At 40.7% G+C, this 20,356-nt stretch overlaps 1 protein-coding gene and 1 long non-coding RNA gene across 2 annotated transcripts in view; both read left to right on the top strand.

Annotated features, from left to right (window-relative positions):
* The window catches only part of LOC131402788 (uncharacterized), a 30,700-nt gene extending 20,561 nt beyond the window's left edge, over positions 1-10,139 (top strand). The window contains exons 2-3 of the long non-coding RNA XR_009218965.1: positions 2,209-2,322; positions 10,027-10,139. This is a non-coding gene — a long non-coding RNA (uncharacterized LOC131402788). The remainder of the gene's footprint in view (positions 1-2,208; positions 2,323-10,026) is intronic.
* Positions 1-20,356, top strand: part of LOC131402792 (centrosomal protein kizuna-like) — a 67,368-nt gene that overhangs the window by 30,194 nt on the left and 16,818 nt on the right. Inside the window, exons 5-7 of the mRNA XM_058537336.1 lie at positions 17,698-17,922; positions 18,549-18,714; positions 19,838-19,903. Of these exons, the coding sequence (XP_058393319.1) occupies positions 17,698-17,922; positions 18,549-18,714; positions 19,838-19,903 (457 nt within the window). The remainder of the gene's footprint in view (positions 1-17,697; positions 17,923-18,548; positions 18,715-19,837; positions 19,904-20,356) is intronic.

Below are 20,356 nucleotides of genomic sequence, written 5' to 3'. Positions count from 1 at the left end.
GTCTGGAAGGTTTTTTGTTTGTTTGTTTTTTAATTTATTTTTTAAATTATTTTATTGAGGTCATATTGGCATATAACATTGTATAAATTTCAGGTATACAATATCATATATCAGTTTCTGTATAGATTGCTTTGTGTTCACCACCAATAGTCTAGTTTTTATCTGTGACCATACATATGTGCCCCTTTACTCCTTTCACTTTCCGCCTACTCCCTTCCTCTCTGGTAACCACTAATCTGTTCTCCTTATCCACGTGTTTATCTTCCACATATGAGTGAAATCATACGGTGTTTATCTTTCTCTGTCTGGCTTATTTTGCCTGGTGTAATACCCTCAAGGTCCATCTATTTTGTCACAAATGGCATGATTTTGTCTTTTTTATGGCTGAGTAGTATTCCACTGTATCTATATACCATGTCTTCTTTATCCATTCATCCGTTGATGGGCACTTGGGTTGCTTCCATGTCTTGGCTGTTGTGAATATTGCTGTGATGAACGTAGGGATGCATAAATCTCTTTGAATTGTTGCTTTCATGTTTTTGGATGAACACTCAGTAGTGGGATATCTGGATCATATGGTATTTCTATTTTTAATTTTATAAGAAATCTCCATACTGTTTTCCATAGTGGCTGCACCAGTTTGCATTTGCACCAGTTATGTATGAGGGTTCCCTTTTCTCCACATCCTCTCCAATATTTGTTATTTCTTGTCTTGTTAATTATAGCCATTCTGATGGATGTAAGGTGAAATCGCATTGTAGTTTTGATTTGCATTTCCCTGATAATTAGTGATGTTGAACATCTTGTCATATGCCTGTTGGCCATTCATGAACAAAATGAAAAAACAACCCACCAACTAGGAGAAAATATTTGCAAATCATATATCCAACAGAGGGTTAATTTCCGAAATATATAAAGAACTCATACAACTCAACAACAAAAAACAAAACAACCCCATCAAAAAATGGAAGGTTTTTGGCAGCAGAGCTCAGAGGTGAAGGATCCAACACAGGATGTAGCCCAGAGGGACTAAGAATCTTAGGCTTAGAGTTTAGACAAGAGCTTGAGACACGGCAAGGAACTGGAGTGCCCATAGGGTGGCCTAGGGTCCAGAATAGGGCTTGAATGAGAGGTGGGGGGGGTGGGGGGGGTGGACATGACACGACATTTATATTTCCTGCCCAGGATAAAAGCCTGCTTCAGAGTCAGGGTGCCTGAGCCTACACTTGTCACTCGCCCTCTAATAGACAAACAGAGCACATCTCTTTCATCCTTTTGATATTAGGCACATGGCCATCAAATGGATCCAGTAACTTAACCCACTGTTGTACTAACTACAAGTTAGTAAGACGTTGCTAATTAACACATTGCTTTACAAGTTGCTTCATTTTCTTTTTGGAGTACATGTTGAATATTCCCAACTACGTATGTCATCAGCTTCTTTAAAGTAGAAATACTGTTTTGTCTTTGATATCTTCTCCTATAGCTTTTTAGAATCATGCTTTCCCCCCAATGGACATGTTTTTAAAGGAAGTTTCTAACCAGTCTCTTTGGAAGCTACTATGATACCGTGACAGACCTAACCTAAAACAGTGGCCAAATTGTTAGACTAGACCAGTCCCCCAGTAGACTGGAAATAGATAATGAAGGCTAAATCCCTCTTTCCCTCCCTTCCTCTTCTTACTAAAAATAAAGAAAATTGTATTGCAGTGGGATCTGAATGGAGAAATAATAGTCATTTTTCTGCGTTCAGAAATAGAGGACGTAACCAATATCCAGCCAGCAGTTTTCGATTTCTTAGCAGTGACGATTTAAGTAAATTTCACATGAGTTGTGGAGATCTAACTTTGTTATGATTGACAATAGAAAATTAGCCTTTTCTGCCGTTAAGATTATCTAGCATTCCTATCAGTCAGGTGGAATGTGGAATGAGATGGCACAGCTGTCGATTTGAAGGTCATTAAAGTCTTCAAAGGGTTAAAAGTTACTTCCACTGATGGATTTAAAACTGCCACATACACACAAACAAGGTTTTCAAAATGCCCCATTTTACATCTTTGTCGAGAGATAGTCTAGTTGCTGCATTTTTGTGTCTAGATTATATTACAGATATATTTCAATAAACCACGAAGAACCTCCGTAGATTCTAGAAGCTGGGCCATCTGTGCTTAAATAAACATCTCATGCAGCACCTGTTTTATTTTATAGGCTCTATAATCACAGTGACATTCTGAAAGAAGACCTTGAAGCCTGTGGAACAGCTGTCCTTCACCAGCCTCCGAGACTCTTACCTGGAGGTGGCAGCCATGAAAAGCAAGTCAGGTATTATTGGGATGAAATTGCTGCTGTGGAAGGATGGCCATTCTTGTTCCCAGATGCTTCCAAATGAAAACAAAACACTAGTCCACACGGTCACCACTGGGATAGACACTTGTAGTTGTCAGTTTAACTGTTTTATGGACTTGACCATTAACTTCTTTGTAAATGTATTTGTTTCTAATTGTTAATTGGATATATCCACTCAATCCCTACTCATAACAATGTTTTAAGGGCTTACTTGGGGGGAGGGAGCACAGGTAGCCTTCATCTGGTATATTAGCATACCTTCGTGAACAACCCAGGATATAATCTAGTCTAGCCACCACCCTAGAGGGATGTCATTGGCAAGTCCAAACCCCAGATGGATTCCTCAATTTCCAAGGTCATGCTGGTGATACAGGCCCCCAATCTAGAAGATACAGGCCCCCAATCTGCAAGTATGGTCTCTGGACCAGCAGCATCAACAAGACCTGGGAACACGTTTTCCCCGCCCAGGCCTCACTGAATCAGGAATCTGGGGGTAAGACCCAGCCACCTGGGTTTTAATGAGCCCTTAAGGGAACTACCCTCCCTCAGGTTTGAGAGCCACCACTTCAAGGATATCCCTTAAAGGCCATAAAGCTAGGATGAGAGAGATAGGGGGTTAATTATTTGCAGGGTAGTTGGCCATGTGAACCATGATTCTTGTACATCCTTCCTGAGTCAATCAGAAATCTGTTCTGTACCCTCTACCCACCTTTTAGGTAGTGTGGGTTTCTTTTCATGGCCCCAGAAGCTTTGTGGCATCTGAGCGACTTATTGAGGTCATAGAATTACATATGTGTAATTTGTGTAATGGTTTGTCCGGTGTTGGTACCTGGTCGGTGCCTAATTCATGTTGCATAATTGTTGCCAGTGACCTAACTCTGATTTTTATTTTGGGGACTGACTATATTTCCTTTTATTAAAATATATCCCCACTATTTACTAGCAGAGAACAAATTATTTCTCGAGCATGGTCAGCAGATGAGTGTCTGTGAAAGCCCACCTGAAAGGACCTTGTTTCGCTGAGAGTGAGAGGGGCTTTGGGTCTGGTTATCTTATATCTAACATCATTTTCTCTACCTTCAGTGTGCCACATAGGCTGTTTTATGTTAATGATTTTCTTCAGAGTAGAATTCAGCATAAATCCCACGAAAGCGTGAGAAGTCAAGATGATGGTTTCTAAAAGGACCTTGGCACAAGAAGACTTGGCCAATCATATGTTCCATTTAACAGAGCACAAGATGAGGTTCACAAGTCCTGAAAGTGTATACATTACCTTCTGCATCTGTACTAGTGATCTCCAAACTGTGGAAAATGCTGGAAATGACCTTCCTGGTCAGTAACTTTTCAACCTGAAGCAGTAAAGGGCAATGCAAGAAAATCCTTTTTCCTGTTTTTTGTTCTTTGTTTTTTTTGTGAGGAAGATCAGCCCTGAGCTAACATTCATGCCAATCCTCCTCTTTTTGCTGAGGAAGACCAGCTCTGAGCTAACATCTATTGCCAATCCTCCTCCTTTTTTTCCCCAAAGCCCCAGTAGATAGTTGTATTTCATAGTTGCACATCCTTCTAGTTGCTGTATGTGGTACGCAGCCTCAGCATGGCCGTTCAAGCGGTACGTCAGTGGGCGCCGGGATCCGAACCTGGGCCGCCAGTAGCGGAGCGCGCGCACTTAACTGCTAACCCACGGGGCCGGCTCCCCCTCTTTCCTGTTGTTTTATCATGCAAGATAAAAAACAGCAGTCTTAAATACTCCTTTACAAGGCGGTGGAAGAAGCTGTCTGGGGCGGAGTCTTTCTGCACTCTGTAGGTCATTTGGTGATTATGTGTTGTGAGGCTCTGTAACCAGGCCCCTGTTTCTTTCTCACTGCTTTTTGTATCTGTTGATATACTATTTTGCATAAACCACAGTTGTGGTATGTGGCATAGAAAGCATATATGCATTTATAATTCTCTGTGCAAACTGACTTGTTAGACTAAATGATTCATTGCGTGACTCTCTCAACCTACGCTGCCAAACTGTGATTGTGGGTGATGAGATAAAATATCTACATCTACTAGACTAGAGATTTGTATAGTTTCTCAACATGCATAATAGAGCATTGATTTCCATTATGAAAGGTTGCATTTTGCATGACTGTTGGTCTACAGTTATGTATAAATCAGCTTTCCCTAAGAAATGATCCTTCTTTATGACCAACACAAATTTTAAAATTAATATCTGGAGGCTGCAAGACTGCTTCTTTACCACAATCATTTTTTTAAGCCAGATAAAGAAGTCAGGAATGATTACTAATGTCAGTGTTATGTTCTGTTACGATTAGGATTGCCCTTTTATGCCCCATTGTGTGTTGTGACTGGGGGTGCTGTTTAATGCACACTGATTGTCACTGGTTCACTGTCTAGCCTTGGAAAAAGTGCCAAGTGTTTATATGACCTTTGAGAGATAAGCAGTCAGGTCTTTAAATACAGATTCTTTCTAAAGAGTTTTATTTATTTATTTATTTTTGCTGAAGAAGATTAGCCATGAGCTAACATCTGTTGCCAGTCTTCCTCTTTTTTTGCTTGAGGAAGTTTAGCCCTGAGCTAACATCTGTGCTAATCCTCCTCTATCTTGTATGTGGGTCACTGCCACAGCATGGCTGATGAGTGAGTGGTGTGGATTCACACCTGGGATCCGAACCCGTGAAGCAGGGCTGCCAAAGTGGAGCACGCCAAACTCAACCACTAGGTCACCAGGCCAGCCCCTCTAACAAGTTTTAATCATGGCATCGGGCTCCTTGCTGCTCTTCTTGCTCTAGCCACCCTCTGTGCCCCTCAGCACCCAGGAATTATTGTTGGACACTCCCCTAAGTGATATATTCCCATCTGCTTTGAGATCTCCCCTGGACCAAAGCAGTCAACTGGTCAACTTGATAAACTATTTCAGAAACACAGATTTGGAGAGAATGATCTACTTTTGTTCCTTAATTGTTAATGACACTGATGTCATTAGAATTCTAAGCCAGGCAGAGTAGGAAGGCTCTAATGGGTTATGAACTCCTTAAAGCCTGTTGAAGAGAACTGTGTTTGGTGTGGCGGCAGCCCTGCTTGTGCCCCTGACCCAACCATGGCTGTCGAGGTCTATCTCTTTACTATAATCTCATCTGCAAAATGGGGTACCTGCCCCACAGCGTACTCTAAAAGATAGTGAGAAGACTTCTGAATTCCTGCTCACAAAGTGAAGCATCTTAAAAGGAAAAAGAACAAAACCGTTCCTATCATCATTATTGATTTTTGTTATATCAGGGATTAAGTGTTCAAAGACCTTCATATGAAAGGTTTACTGTTATTAGGTGGAAGACCAAGTTGTTATTTTAGACAATCGTGAATTATTAAAATATAATTCATGTCATTTGGGGTAATTGATAAAAAATTTGTTCATTATTGCCTTCTGGAAAACATATTTTAACATAAAAATGATTACTTAAGTAATTTTATCGTATATGAAATCCATATTGAGAGTACTCATTATTTTATTTTTTTTCCAGGTGCAACTAATTAATTGTCTCTTGTTAGTGGCTACTTTCAGATACAGTTGCCCAATTGTGCTCTCAAACTCATGCTGAAAAATTGAGTCAGCTTTATATTATTTGGATTACAGTATGTAAAAACCTCTTTATTTTATTCTGCCTATTATGTTCAGAATAAAATTCAGGGTACTTACTATTTTGTCTGCATTTAAAACTTTGGTCAAGTTACCAATCTGTTGTAAATCAGTTGTAATTAGGAAATGTTGGTACATTTACTTAAATTGCAGTTTTCTGATTGGAAGCCATTCCAAGTGTATGAAGTTAATTATAGACTGTTTAAAATCTATTCTTTTATTATCTTTTTAATTAAAGGAGTATATAATTTAGCTGACATTGAACTTTGTTTTTTCTCTGTGGCATTGATGTTATAAATTTTCCAATGTAAAGTAGACGAAAGAGAAAAAAAAAACTCCTTTAAATCCTTTGTACCTTGGGCCGGCCCAGTGGCACAAGCGGTTAAGTGCTCGCGCTCCTCTGTGGCAGCCCGGGGTTCGCTGGCCCGGATCCCAGGTGCACACCAGCGCACCGCTTGTCAGGCCATGCTGTGGCGGTGTCCCATATAAAGTAGAGGAAGATGGGCACAGATGTTAGCTGAGGGCCAGTCTTCCTCAGCAAAAAAGAGGAGGATTGGCATTGGATGTTAGCTCAGGGCTGGTCTTCCTCACACACACACACAAAATCCTTTGTACCACTTTGCAAATTTTCTGATTTGGTGTGTTTATGTAGAAACATGGGCAAGACTCCATGCAAGGAGAGCCATGGCTGTTGTACTCCTCACCCAATTTGTCCTGAAATCAATCTGCATGAAAGCCTGGTTTTGTGCTGTAAGTGTTGGCTTAACTGTTCAGAAGTCACAGAGTCTAGATGCTGTACCTCCTTCCATAGCTCATTTGCTATTTGACCCCATGCAAGTCAATTAATGGGTTTTGTCCTTTTGTGAGGTATGTATAATAATTATAGGAAACCTTAGCTAGTTCTTTCATACCAGAGCCCAAAGGATGGTTACAGTTGGTGGGGACATTAGTAGCCTCTTGCCTTGGCTTTGCCTCTGCAGAAGTCACGTGTATCAGTCACCAGCGAGACGGTCTCTGATAATTCAGTCCATCCCAACTACTTGAACTAACTTAATTCACCCTACTTCAACTTGTTTCCAGGTTTAACTCAACCTAAGTAAACATCTTTTCAGACCAGAAGCACAATTGATTTACTCATTATGAGAAATGAAACGGCTGAATGGACTAGAATTTGCTGGTAGCCTGTGATTGCATTTTCCCGGTAGGGAAATCTCTTGTGAAACCAAATGTAGAAAAAGGTTGCTTCATTTACATAGAAACAGAACAAAGGAATTGGGTGCATTATGACATTGGTGAGGTCTAGACAGAACCAAGAAAGGCAAGTTGCTGAAGGGGCTTTCTACCAAACCAGCCAGAAACCTTAGAATCATTCTGGGAAGTTTTTAAATAAGTTCAAGGATTCCGATGACCCATCCCACTTTATTCAACTCTTGGGAAAAACTAGAGTTAGGTCAGGCAAAGATTATAACAATTAAGATTTATTAAAGAAGGTTCTGAATTGTACCTAGACTTACTTTTTTTCCAAATATTTTCTTATGAAAATTTCCAAACATACAGAAAAGTAAAAGGAACTGTGTAATGAGCATCCATATACCCACCACCCAGATTCTACCATTGACATTTGATTGCACTCCCATATGTGTGTCTCTTCATATTTCCATCCATCCATCAGTCACAATCTCTTATTTTTATGCATTTCCAAGTAAGTTGCAGACATTAGTATACTGTTTTTTAACTTTTTACTTTTAAATTTTTAAAACATTCACAAAAGCCGCTATAATAACATAATGAAGTCCCATGTACCCCTCACCCAGATCCACCAGTTGTCAACATTTTGCTAGTCTTGTTTTATCTTTCCCTCATCCACACTTTTTTCTTTGAGTAGTTTAAAAGAGACAACATATTTTACTTATAAATACTCACAAATACTTATATCTCTAACATATAAGGATGTAATACATTACCATTTACCAAGATTCTTTACTTTATCTGATACCTATTTCTTGTGAGTTTGTCTTGATTATCTCAAAAAAGTCATTTTACATTTGCTTTGTTTGTATCAGGATCGAAATGCTATCACCTGTAAACTGCTGGTTCAATCCAGATACATGATGATACTCCAGCCCAGTTATTTTGGCAAGACAATGTCATAGGTGGTGCTTGTACTTCGTTTTTTTTTTTTTTTTTTTGGTGAGGAAGATCAGCGCTGAGCTAACATCCGATGCCAGTCCTCCTCTTTTTTTTTTTTTGCTGAGGAAGATTGGCCTTGAGCTAACATCCATGCCCATCTTCCTCTACTTTATACGGGATGCCGCCACAGCATGGCTTGACAAGCGGTGCGTTGGTGCACGCCCGGGATCCGAACCTGCGAACCCCAGGCCACCAAAGCGGAGTGCGTGCACTTAACTACTGCGCCACCAGGCTGCCCCAGTGCTTGTACTTCTTATTACACCCCCCTCAGGCCGCATGTGATGTCTGGTTGTCATGTTGTTAGGAAGACTGGTCTGTGGGTTTGAACATTGATAGACTGATGCTTCAGTATAAAATTTACTGTTATGCATTTTCCACAAAATTATGATCATTTCCTAGATGCATTCATTAATTTGGACTTACAAAATGGTGACTTTTCTAATTTGTTAATTTCTTCTGCATTTATTAGTTGGAAGAACTTTTCCCATCAACTACTTGTTAATTGTGAAATGCATTTTTTGACCACAAAGGCAGGATAAATGCTTGATTCTCTCCCTTTACTTACCAATTTTCAGAATATCAAGTTGTTTCCCTAGCAGCCTCCAAAGGTTTGTTTATTTGTTTATATTTTTAATTTTGGTGAAACACACATGACATAAAATTTACCATCTTAACCATTTTTGAGTGTACAGCTCAGTAGTGTTAAGTACATTCACATTGTTCTGCAACAGATCTCTAGAACTTTTTCGTCTTACAAAACTGAAACTCATATCCATTAAATAGCTCTCCATTTCTCCCTCTCCCAGCACCTAGCATCACCATTCTGCTTTCTGTTTCTGTGAATGTGACTGCTCTAGGTGTCTTATGTAAGTGGAATCATGCAGTCTTTGTCTTTTTGTGACTGGCTTATTGTACTTAGCATAGTGTCCTTAAGATTCATCCATGTTGTAGAATGTGACAGGATTTCCTTCCTTTTTGAGGCTGAATCCAAAGATTTTTTATTATTTTTAAAACTTTTTATTATTTATTTTTTAAATGAACTTGTAGATTTTTATATATTTGCTGTGTTTAAGTCCATTGCACTCATTGTTCTTTTTGGTGCTCAAATTGTCCCGTCCTTGGCCAGCAGGAACCCTTTCAAGATGGCCTCTGAGGCCTTTTGACATGACTCAGTGGTCTTTGATAGCTTCCGTACTTTCTGGTATGACAAGGTTTTCCAGGCTCGTCTTGTACATTTCCTGCCCCAGAACTAGAACAGGGCATTTCCCTAAGGGAACCTGGTTCCTTTTAGTATCTAAATACCGTAGTCTAGGCAGCAATATAGGCTTCCCTTTAACTCTTTCCTAATAATATCTTAATTTTTAAAAAATTTCATAGTAAGTATATAACAGGAATCAACTGTTGTTGAGATGGAAATGTGATCTGTTTCTCTTAACTACACTTAAGAGGAGGGTGACTATCTGTGCAGTGATTTGAAACCATGGCCGCGCATTAGAATCGCTCTGTGAGCCTTAAAAAATCCCAATGGCTGGACCACACCTCAGGCCAATTTTACTAGACTCTGTAGGGGTGGCATTAGGCACCTGGATTTTGCAAACCTCCCCAGGTAGTTCCAGTATGCAGCCAAAGTTGAGAATGCTCATCTAGCAATGAAATCATAACCAAAATAAAATTAAAAAAGAAATACCAAGACTCTGGAAATTCCCTTAGTCCAGAATATATTAGGTTCTAGACTTTTCTGGATGAACTATCTTCTACCAACTTGATTAAGGGGCCTTTGAAAATATGGGAATCTCATAAGTAACCCAATACTACAAATTTCTAATGTGTCTCCTATTTCTGTGTTACAGATCTGAACAAGCGTCAGCCTCAGGCTTGTTGAGGGCACAGTTGGGTCAGCACATGGCCACCTTGAAAGAACGTGATAATTCTATCACAGAAGAGGTAGCTAAGAAGTCTGAAGTTTTCCAGTCACAAACGTGGACCAAAGGACAGGGGTTAGTAATTTTTATTTTTTTTAATAAGTTTCAAGATGTACAAATTATTCATTTAAGGAAATAGTCATGTTTTTAACAATGGTTAACATATTTGAAAAAAGATTAAATAATAGTGAGGTTTTATGGTTGGTTTTAACTTTCTGCTCTCAGGCCTTTTGCATAGTGTTTTATGTAGGAATCTCAACTCCTTACATAACGTTGATTCAGGTTTTGGAGCTAACCTAATTAAGCATATCTACCCCAGCATTTTCCAAGGAACTTAGAAGCCTCTTGTGGCGTCCTGGTTTTCTTTCTCCACTCCATCCAGACCCGGGAAACAGAGCCGTCTTCCGTGGCTGACGTGTGGGCTGGGGGCGAGAAGGTCCGAGGGAGTGGAGCCTTGCTGTGCCGGGTCCAGCCTAGGCTAAGGAGTTGGTGTTTATTGAGTAGATTCTGAAAAGCCGGTAGAGCTTTGCGAGCGGGGCTGTAATGAGGTCTCTGCTGCGCCTTGGGGAGTTCTGTCTGCTTGGAGTGGGACTGAGACGGGGAGGAGCGGGCCCTGCTGTGGGCCAGACAAGACAGCGAGGGGCCTGACTCAGGAGCTGGCGCAGAGGGGAGCGTGAGCTGCTGAAGAGACCAGGGAACCCATGGAGCAGACTCCCAAGGAAGGCAGGAGGGGCCTGACTCAGGAGCTGGCGCAGAGGGGAGCGTGAGCTGCTGAAGAGACCAGGGAACCCATGGAGCAGACTCCCAAGGAAGGCAGGAGGGGCCTGACTCAGGAGCTGGCGCAGAGGGGAGCGTGAGCTGCTGAAGAGACCAGGGAACCCATGGAGCAGACTCCCAAGGAAGGCAGGAGGGGCCTGACTCAGGAGCTGGCGCAGAGGGGAGCGTGAGCTGCTGAAGAGACCAGGGAACCCATGGAGCAGACTCCCAAGGAAGGCAGGAGGGGCTCCAGCCCAGGAGCCAGATTTAGAGCGTTCCCGTCGTGGTCCTCGTCATTCCCTGGAGAAGCCATACGCTCAGAGAGGTGGCCTTTCCTTTCCTGAATTTAATGTCTTGTGCACGTGTCTAGTTTCATGTATGTTTTCTCATCCTTATATGTAATATAGGGTTTTCTGGCTTTGATGCTTTTCATTTTTATCGTGCGCAAAGTTCGAGGATTCTGCATGTGCCCCTCCCGGAGGCGCGGCTTGCCATCTCTGCACTGAAGTCACACACCTGTGTCGCTGTGCGCTCCAGAGCCTCGGCCATCACCCCTCAAGCCTCTCAGAGCACCTTCAGTCCTTCTCAAGCCCCCCTTTCTTTGCCCCTTTGATTAAAAGAGAGTAGAAGTGCTTTTTTAAGCATTTCAAACATACAAACAGAGAGTGATAAAATGAACCCAGGAATCCCATGCCTACCAGCCCAGACTCACATGTGTTGTTACCATTGCACCCTATTTATCTCAGACCTGCTCCTCCTCTTCCTTCTCCTCATCTTCCTACCCCTCCTCCTTTTCCCCCTCCCTCTTGGCTTTTCTCTCTCCCCCTTTCACGCACCTTCCCTCCCTTCTTCTGCTCTTTCTCTCCTCTTCTTCTCCCCTCCTTTTCTCCTTCTCCTCCTCTCCCTCCTCTAACCTCCTTCCTCCCCAATTTCTTTCTCCTGAAATAAATTATTACGGAGATACAGCCCCTGTGCGCTTCTCCTCAAGCCCCTGCCCCTTTTCAGAGGTAATCTTGTGTTATCCTTCCCACACATATTTTCATTTCACTGCACTTCCTGTGACTCAATAAATAACCTATAGTTTTGTTTTGTTTGAGGTATGATACCAGTTGTGTGAATGTTCTTTGAGAAAGAACCATGTTCTTGAGGAAAAACAGAACCTGTGTTTTTTAGATCTGTTCCACACCTATTGATAAATGTAGATCTTTTTTTTTTTTCTTTCTTTTTTTTTTTAAGTCAGGAAGATTAGCCCTGAGCTAACATCTGTTGCCAATCCTCCTCTTTTTACTGAGGAAGATTGGCCCTGGGCTAACATCCGTGCCCATCTTCCTCTACTTTATATGTAGGATGCCTGCCACAGGATGGCTTGATGCACCTGCCATGCATATGTCCACGCCTGGGATCCCAACTTGTGAACCCTGGGCCGCTGAAGCGGAGCAGGGGAACTTAACCACTCTGCCACTGGGCTGGCCCAATAAATGTAGATCCTAAGAAGGATTTGTTTTCCGGTTTTGTTGTCCATTTTCTCTAGTACCATTTTGTAACAACATTGTATTCCATTCTTGTTCACTCGAGTAGGTCGCATCTCAGCCGTGTCAAGGCTGAAATAAGCAGTGGTCCACTGCCCTTTCCTATCTAGTCATCTTCTTTTAAAAAGGTGTTGTTTATATTAGAAAACATATTCCCAGTTCCAGACAACCAATCCACTCATAATTTTTCAAATAATAACTCCATTATTTTTTTTTTAAAGGATCTCTCAGTGTTGCTTGGTTTTTTGTTTTTTTTTTTTAATTTTATTTATTTATTTTTTCCCCCAAAGCCCCAGTAGATAGTTGTGTCATAGTTGCACATCCTTCTAGTTGCTGTATGTGGGACGCGGCCTCAGCATGGCCGGAGAAGCCGTGCGTCGGTGCGCGCCCGGGATCTGAACCCGGGCCGCCAGCAGCGGAGCGCGCGCACCCAACCGCCAAGCCACGGGGCCGGCCCAATAACTCCATTATTAATGAGAAGGGGCTGCCCAATTAATAACTTATGAATCAAGTGCTATTCTGCCTCCCCTCGTAGGTTTTTTGTTCCCTTTTAAATCATCCTGATCTCATCTTAGTGACAATCATAAAAATTACCAATAAATTAATCACAAAATCTGTCCTTAAAAATCGAAGTAAGCAGGCAGTTTCTGAAACGGTTAGGTTGTGACTGAAGAAATGCACAGCCGTAAAGAACAATGTTACCAAAATGACGTGGGCAGGGCAAGCCTTGCGAACTTTAGAACAAAATGCTTTTGTGAGTTCTAGGACTGCTTTGATTTACATGTCATGCTTTTACTATTAGCAAAATCAAGTATCTTTGGTTGTTTCCCTGTATTGAAACAATATACACCTTTAGTAAATAGCATGAGTTACATATTTCTCTGTAGATAAAAATCTTAAAAATAAGAGATTTTCAAAATTTAAGAAAGTTCTACTAAAAATTACTTGGCTAAGAGTCTAATGCAGCTCAGAAATATTTACTTTGATCTCTTGGGTAAATGGCTAATTAAACAGTCACGTGTAAATGATGTTTACCTGTGGGTCCCCTTGCTGTCAGCTAGAGTCAGTCCTGTCTCTTGAGTAAATACATCATTAAAGCCGCTGAAACTCAGATTATGTCCCCTTGAGACCAGATAAGATCCACAGCATCCGCATACCCTATTAGGCAATTACATAATTGAGCTGCAGGCTTTTAAATCAGAAAAATTTATAATTACTTTATGTGGAAAAAAAAATGAGTTGGGTGCTTCATTAAAACACAAAGTGCCTTAATACTCCTTCTCTCCTAAGTAATGTCTGTTTCCACCGAGGAGAACTTCTCCAGGGAAAGCAGAGTGGCTTACTGGTGGCACTCATAGAGTGCCCCCACCACACATACCAGAAAGACACATGACTAGTCACAGAAATACCTTCATCTCTCCCTAAGGATCGACTGTTCTCTTGGTCTTCTCTCTTGAATACTCATTTGCTGGCTCATATGAATACTTTCCCCTTTCTTTTAATTGCTGCACAGATAAAATCCCCTTCCTATAACTTAGACATACCTTAGGTGATGATGCTTGCATTTCTCTTTAAACATTGAAAAATTACTTCTGGTGTGCAAGAGGAAGGTTCTTGAGGAAAAAGTCAGTTAAATCTGTGTATTAGGGGAAATTGTCATCTGCTGTCTACATCCGTGGTTTTTAATTCTCCTGCTTTTCTGTCTCTGCATTAACAGCACTGATTTACATACAGAAGGAAATGTAATTTTATTAAATGCTTTCACATTCGCTTTCTGTTTGTATTTGTACCATCCATCGCAGAAATCAGATTCCTTTGGAGCTAGCATGTGTTTTTCTTAAAAAACTAGCAGGAAAAAAAGAAAACCAAACTTGGAATATTAAGGTAAACAAAAAGGAGAAAATAAAATTGCCCGTTGACGTTGTGGTGCATGGTTTTTAATATTTAATATATTGGCAAACATGGGTTGTACTGTTTGTGTCCATAGCTTCTTTTTTTCCCACTTGTCACAAGTGAACTTCCTTTCATACCATCACATGTTCTTCTACATCATTTCCAACAGCTGTGCAGAGACCCCTGTGTGGCTATTCCACTGTCCCTTTAACCAGCCTCTTGTTCAACATTTAAGTTGTTTTTAATTTTTCCTGTAGTAAAAAAATTTCAAAGAACATCTGAGCAATTCAGTTTGTACAAATATCCATGCTATTTCCTTAGAATGAATTCCTAGATGTAGAGTTGTTAGGTCGAAGGGAATGCGTGTCTTTCAGCCTTTTGCTCTGCACTGCCAGATCTCACTCTGGAGGGGTCATCAAAGTCACAAGGAATGGAGGAAAATATATATATATATAATCTGAGCTCTTTATGAAACTGGGTGCTATCAACCTTTTTTTTTTTGAGCACCAAATTGAGAAGTGCAAATGACATCCAATTTTTTTGTTCATTTGACCTTTATATTTACCATTGAGGTCAAACTTTTCCCCTACCTATTTGTGAGCCCTTTGTGGTTCTTCTTTTATAATTTGCCAGTTCGTGTCCTTTGCTCATTTTTCTATTAGGTTAGTAATGTTTTTCTTGTTGACTTGTAAGAATTGTTTTTATATAAATTCGTACAATTTGTTGCAATATTTTGAGCAGTTTGATTTTTGCCTTTCATTTTTCTTAATGATATTTTGGACACAAAGTCTTTTCCGTTATTATCTTCATCTGTCTATTTATGCATTTGAATATCACAGTTAAGTTTCTGGATATAAATTAAGAGGCAGCCTAGATGACTCTTGGGGTTCTAGACCTAGCAGGAACCGTAACTGACCTTTGAGAAAAATTCTGGTAGAATTGAGCCAGTAATTCTAAGTGTCCTGCTAAGTGTAAATCATAGGACGATTTGCCTTTCTAAGATGTCAAATATGACCATCAGTCATTCTACAAATAGTGTGTGCCTTGGCATTGAATTTCTAAGCCTTTTCTCCTGGCTCCTGGGAAGGCAGAAAAGTGAGGAACTAGTTTGTTCTATTGACTTAGGCTCCAGACTGCTGAGAACAGTGAGACAGTCCCCAGTCTCCCTCCTGGGCTCCAAATGTATGAAATCAAAGAGAGCCTTTATTAGCTAACAGATAAGTTGAGACCCAAGCATAGTGTATTCATAAGCACCATCAGGAGGCCCATGGTAAAAGTGTTGTCTGGTGGCATTTTTCAGATAGAGAGCTCCAATTTGCAGAGCCCATTCAGTCCCAGCATGAGCTGTGTAAAGCAGCTTGTTCCCTCTTCTCTGGGCTTTTGTTTCTTTGTAGGTATGGGTTAGTGTTGTCAGTTTCAGACTGCAAGCTCCTTCAAATTGGGGGCTTCCTTAGAAATATGCCTGGCTAAAGCATCTGCAAACAGTACATCCTGAGAATGTATTACAGATGTTTTTCCTGACTCTGCAGAAGTTGTTTTTGACTAGAAACCTCTAACCATTCCTTGTCTGAGATTGACTTTTGTTTCTGTCCCTGCTTATCATTATTACCTGCTTATTAGGGATTTATATTGTGGGTTCCCTTATGAATGACCCATTGGGCAGATCTGCTGCTCTCTTTCTTGGCTCTGTGGTCCAGTAAAGTGAAGCCAACCATTCTCATGTAATTTGACCATCCATCAAAATCCTTATAAAATAAAAGACTCATCTTTGAGAAATTATCTCTAGGATTATCTTAAAAGATGAGTCCTTTTATAAACATCTCTATCAAAAAAGTAAGAGAAATCCTAGAGATAAGAGTATTGAGTAGTGAAGATAAATGGGATAAAATATATGAAATAAGTGAAAACCTGCAGTATGCCCACTACTTTATTTACCTCACCATGGTAAAAAAAAAAAAAAGAGGGCAGAGTGTAGAACTAGTAGCAGTGGTGGTATTCTTATCAAGTATACAAGGACTTATTAGAAAGACATTTGCAGGATTATTATAGCATTTTATTGTGTTCTTTTGAAACCCAGTTGGAACCCAGCTAAAGCAAAAGAGGGTCTTAATATGAAAGAGGTGCACAAAACAGTGAGATAAATTGTGTGTCATCATTGAGGGCCCAGTTACAAGTAATCTGAGTCATTGACAATCCAAAACAGTTTCCATTATCTGCAAATTCTACAGTAAAAAGTGTAGAAAGTCCTTTAACAATTTTATTCTTAAAATATGTGTTAAAACAGTGGCTCTTACGAAGTCATGCCAAGAAATTATTAGTTACAGCTATTGCATAAGGTAATACGACGAAGAAATACATATTTGAGGCTCTCTCAGAATGTTTGAATTATTTTAGGAAAAGAAAATTATAACTTTCACTTCAGAATTTGGGTCAGTTCTTTTTGTTCATATTCTAAAATGCTTTTCATAGATCCAGGATGATTGGGCACACAGAATAGGAGCTTATCTCTCTGTGGAAGCAGACAGACTAGAGCAGGAGAGGTGGAGGTCTGGAAATGAGACAGGCCACAGTGGTCCAGCTTGCACACTGACAGCTGAGAGATGGCAGGTCAAGGAGGTGACACTATTCTTCACACCTGTCTTCCTGGACAGATTCTGGAAGCAGGTGCAGTACAGTGGTCCATGTAGGCAGCTGGGATTGAGGCATTATGGCAGCCAGTGATGGGAACCAGCCCTGGCCTGAGCTTCGAGGGCAGGACTCTACACCTGAACCCCAGTATGCAGAAACAGGGATACAGTGCAGGTCATCCCAACAGAGAATTGTCACAACTCGAGTAAAATTCAGGGACTACTTTATGTAAATAGAGGAAGAGCTCCTGGTTACTAGAACTGGACCACAGACAGGTGCTGGCTATAAGGCTAACTTGACACCAAGTCCTTCGGCCGAGGAGACTAGAATTCCTTAAATCCCCTAAAATCAGCTGCTCCGGCCCCTAGGATAGGCCGTGGATCCAGGTGGCCAGCTGGTCCAGGGGAGGGCAGAGGGCAGGAGCCTTGCAGGGATATCAAGGCCGATGGCAGTGGCCTTGTATGTTCAAAGCCAAACTTACAAGGCAAGATCTTCCATATTCTGCCTCTGTGATTCTTCCTGTCAGGGCATCTTCATGAGAAGAGATGATTATCTTCCCCCTTGTTCACTAGAGAATTCTGTTGTTACCCCTTCGCTCTCAAACTAAAGATGACCTATGAGGCTTTGTCCAGTTTTGCTCTTCATATTAACTTGTAGAGTCTCGTGTCCATTCTACAGGTTGAGTTGGACATTTCCTTGTATTTACTACTGTTGCCAGAGACCAGGGAAAGGTCAGCACCACCACCGAGATTTCCTCTCCCAGCAGCCTGGGCAAATCACCACTTCCAAGTAGGAAATGAGAGAGAAACACACTCTGGCAGCGGGACAATGTCATCATTGGTTGTTTAACTCTTGTTACCAGTATAGTTTTATTTCTTGGGGGAAGAGTGTTGACCTAGAAATTAAGAGACATGGGTATTTACCTGTCCTGTTAATTTTTACTTTTTCTCTGCCTCTCAAGTTGGCTGTGATAAAATCTGTGCCCACCTCCCTGCCCAGGACACATGAGGCGATATGGGTAAGACAATTTGGTGCCCTTTGAAAACAGATAGGCAGTGTGGCTAGTAAGTTTCCTGAGCTCCCCAGCAGACTTAGCAGCAAAGTGCAGAGTGTGTTTATCCTTGATTGACAATTATGCTTTAAAATAAGGGCAATTCTCTTTTTGCTTAGTGTCTCCTTCTCAGCCACCAAGTTTTTCTACAGTCTTCTCATTTGAGGGAAGTTCAGGGGTCATTTCTGGAAGGATGGGGATACTGCAAGGTCACATTTTTCCACATCTCTTTCTCAATCCAAACCAACAGCATTCATGCAATGAGAGAGTCGATCTTGGATAAACCAGCCCAGGTTCACAAGAGTGGTCACATTTCACATACGTACTTCACAAGCAGAACACTTCAGCATGACATAAGATTCAGGCCACAAAAAAATGTATTATTACAAGTGTAAGTTGTTGTAAAGAATTAAATTATGCTGCAAAATAATCAGATGTTATTTTATCTTGAAGACATTTTAATTTCAATTAAATGTCAGGAAGCAAATTAAATCCAAAGTAAAGCTTAACCTAAAATTATGTCTGAAGGCTGGGTCTTTGAGACCAACGGGAATGTGGCTAGAGTTTATTTTTATTTCTTTTAAACACTGTAGGCAGCAGCGTTATTGAAAAAAGCCCCTACAGAAGAGTGTGACGATAGTTCGGCCGTTCACAGTAATGAATCATCTTGCAGCTTGCCATCTATTCTGAATGACAGTAGTGGAATAAAGGAAGCGAAACCCACTCTATGGCTCAACAGTGTTCTTACAAGGGAACAAGGTAACTGTTGTTAAAGGGTCTGTCCACAGCAAAAACGCATTCAGAGTCAACGCAAACACCCTTTCTCAAGGTGTACCTATAAAAAAGCAGACTCAAGAACACTTCTAATTTTAATATGTATAATATGTTATTTGTTTTATACCACCTTCCAATAAATATATGTTTTCATTCAGTCTAACAGGAATAGGAAACCTAATTGTAGATCTGCTGTCCTGCTGAATTTCCAATAAAATAAGTTTTTATAAATTGAAATCTTAACAGGACTAAGCACTTGGCAGTAGATAATTATTATCATCCCACAAAGATGAAGATGATTCTATGAAAATGAGTCCATCAAGTACTTCACATAGAGTACTGTGAAGTTTTTGATATCACTTAATAGAATTTACTCATAATTGGTAAACATTCTTTTTAATTATAATAGAACCTTTTATAAGTTTAAACAGATGATTAAGAATCAGAGTTTATGCCCCCCAAAACTTAATAACCAATTTTTAGTATCCAGAAATTGTGATTATTATTTTTTTTTAAAGATTTTATTTATTTATTTTTCCCCCCAAAGCCCCAGTAGATAGTTGTCTGTCATAGCTGCACATCCTTCTAGTTGCTGTATGTGGGACGCGGCCTCAGCATGGCCGGAGAAGCGGTACGTCGGTGCGCGCCCAGAATCCGAACCCGGGCCGCCAGCAGCGGAGCGCGCGCACTTAACCGCTAAGCCACGGGGCCGGCCCGAAAATTGTGATTATTTTAACGTTATTGTTAAGACATGCCAATAAACCGCTATAATGTATTCCCAAGAGAGCTATGAGTTGCTCAGGATATATTCAGAAGCTGATACACATGCACAGGATTTGAGGCTCGCTTGTTTTAAGCCCCAGTCAAATTTGATAGATGTCAGGCTAAATCATTTTGCATGAAAGCAACATAGAGATACCTTAGTTTTAGAATAGGTTTCTTTTTAGGAACAGTACTATTTCAGACAAGAAATAAACTAAGCAAAGAAAGGAGGTGGGGAAGCAGTGAAAATAAAAGGAATGGCAGTTAAGAAAAAAAAAAAAGCAAAGGCCTATTCCGTAAATATAACCTTGAAATACACTTTTATTATCTTGTGTTTGATTTTTAGACGTTTCAAGTGGCTGCGGAGACGAGAGCAAGGAAGAGAGCATGGCAGCAAAGATTCCAATCACAGGTAAAGTTATGGTTGCCTAAGAGTTTCAAACACAGGATTCAACCTTGTTTTATAATCAGAACATTCTAGGTTAGTGGTGTGTGGACTCTGCTAAGAGCAAGTATATTCAACTACTACGTGCTGGAGGGGACGATTAATTGTAAGAGCATGATGTGTGCGCTTACATTAGCAGAAACTGAGGTGGAAAATAAGCATGCCTATTGAATTCTTCATGATCATGTTACACAGTTACACGTGTGAGCACCCCATCACATAGCCTTTCAGCACCTGCGTCTGTGTGACAACGTCAGTCTCCGTGGGGAACACCAGTCAGTGTGTGGCCAACTACAGCTGTTTCTGATTTTACTCTTTTCTTTCCTGTGATAATTGAATGTGTCTCATTAAAATAAGAGCAGGAAAAAAAAAAAATGCCAGACAAGAAGCTTGCTTGTGCCTCAGTTACAAAGCCCATGT

The sequence above is a fragment of the Diceros bicornis genome, unplaced genomic scaffold, assembly GCF_020826845.1.
Source record: "Diceros bicornis minor isolate mBicDic1 unplaced genomic scaffold, mDicBic1.mat.cur scaffold_267_ctg1, whole genome shotgun sequence".
In the NCBI taxonomy this organism is placed as follows: domain Eukaryota; kingdom Metazoa; phylum Chordata; class Mammalia; order Perissodactyla; family Rhinocerotidae; genus Diceros; species Diceros bicornis.
Note: the sequence above shows the minus strand (reverse complement) of the source record. Positions and strands in the feature narration are given on the sequence as shown.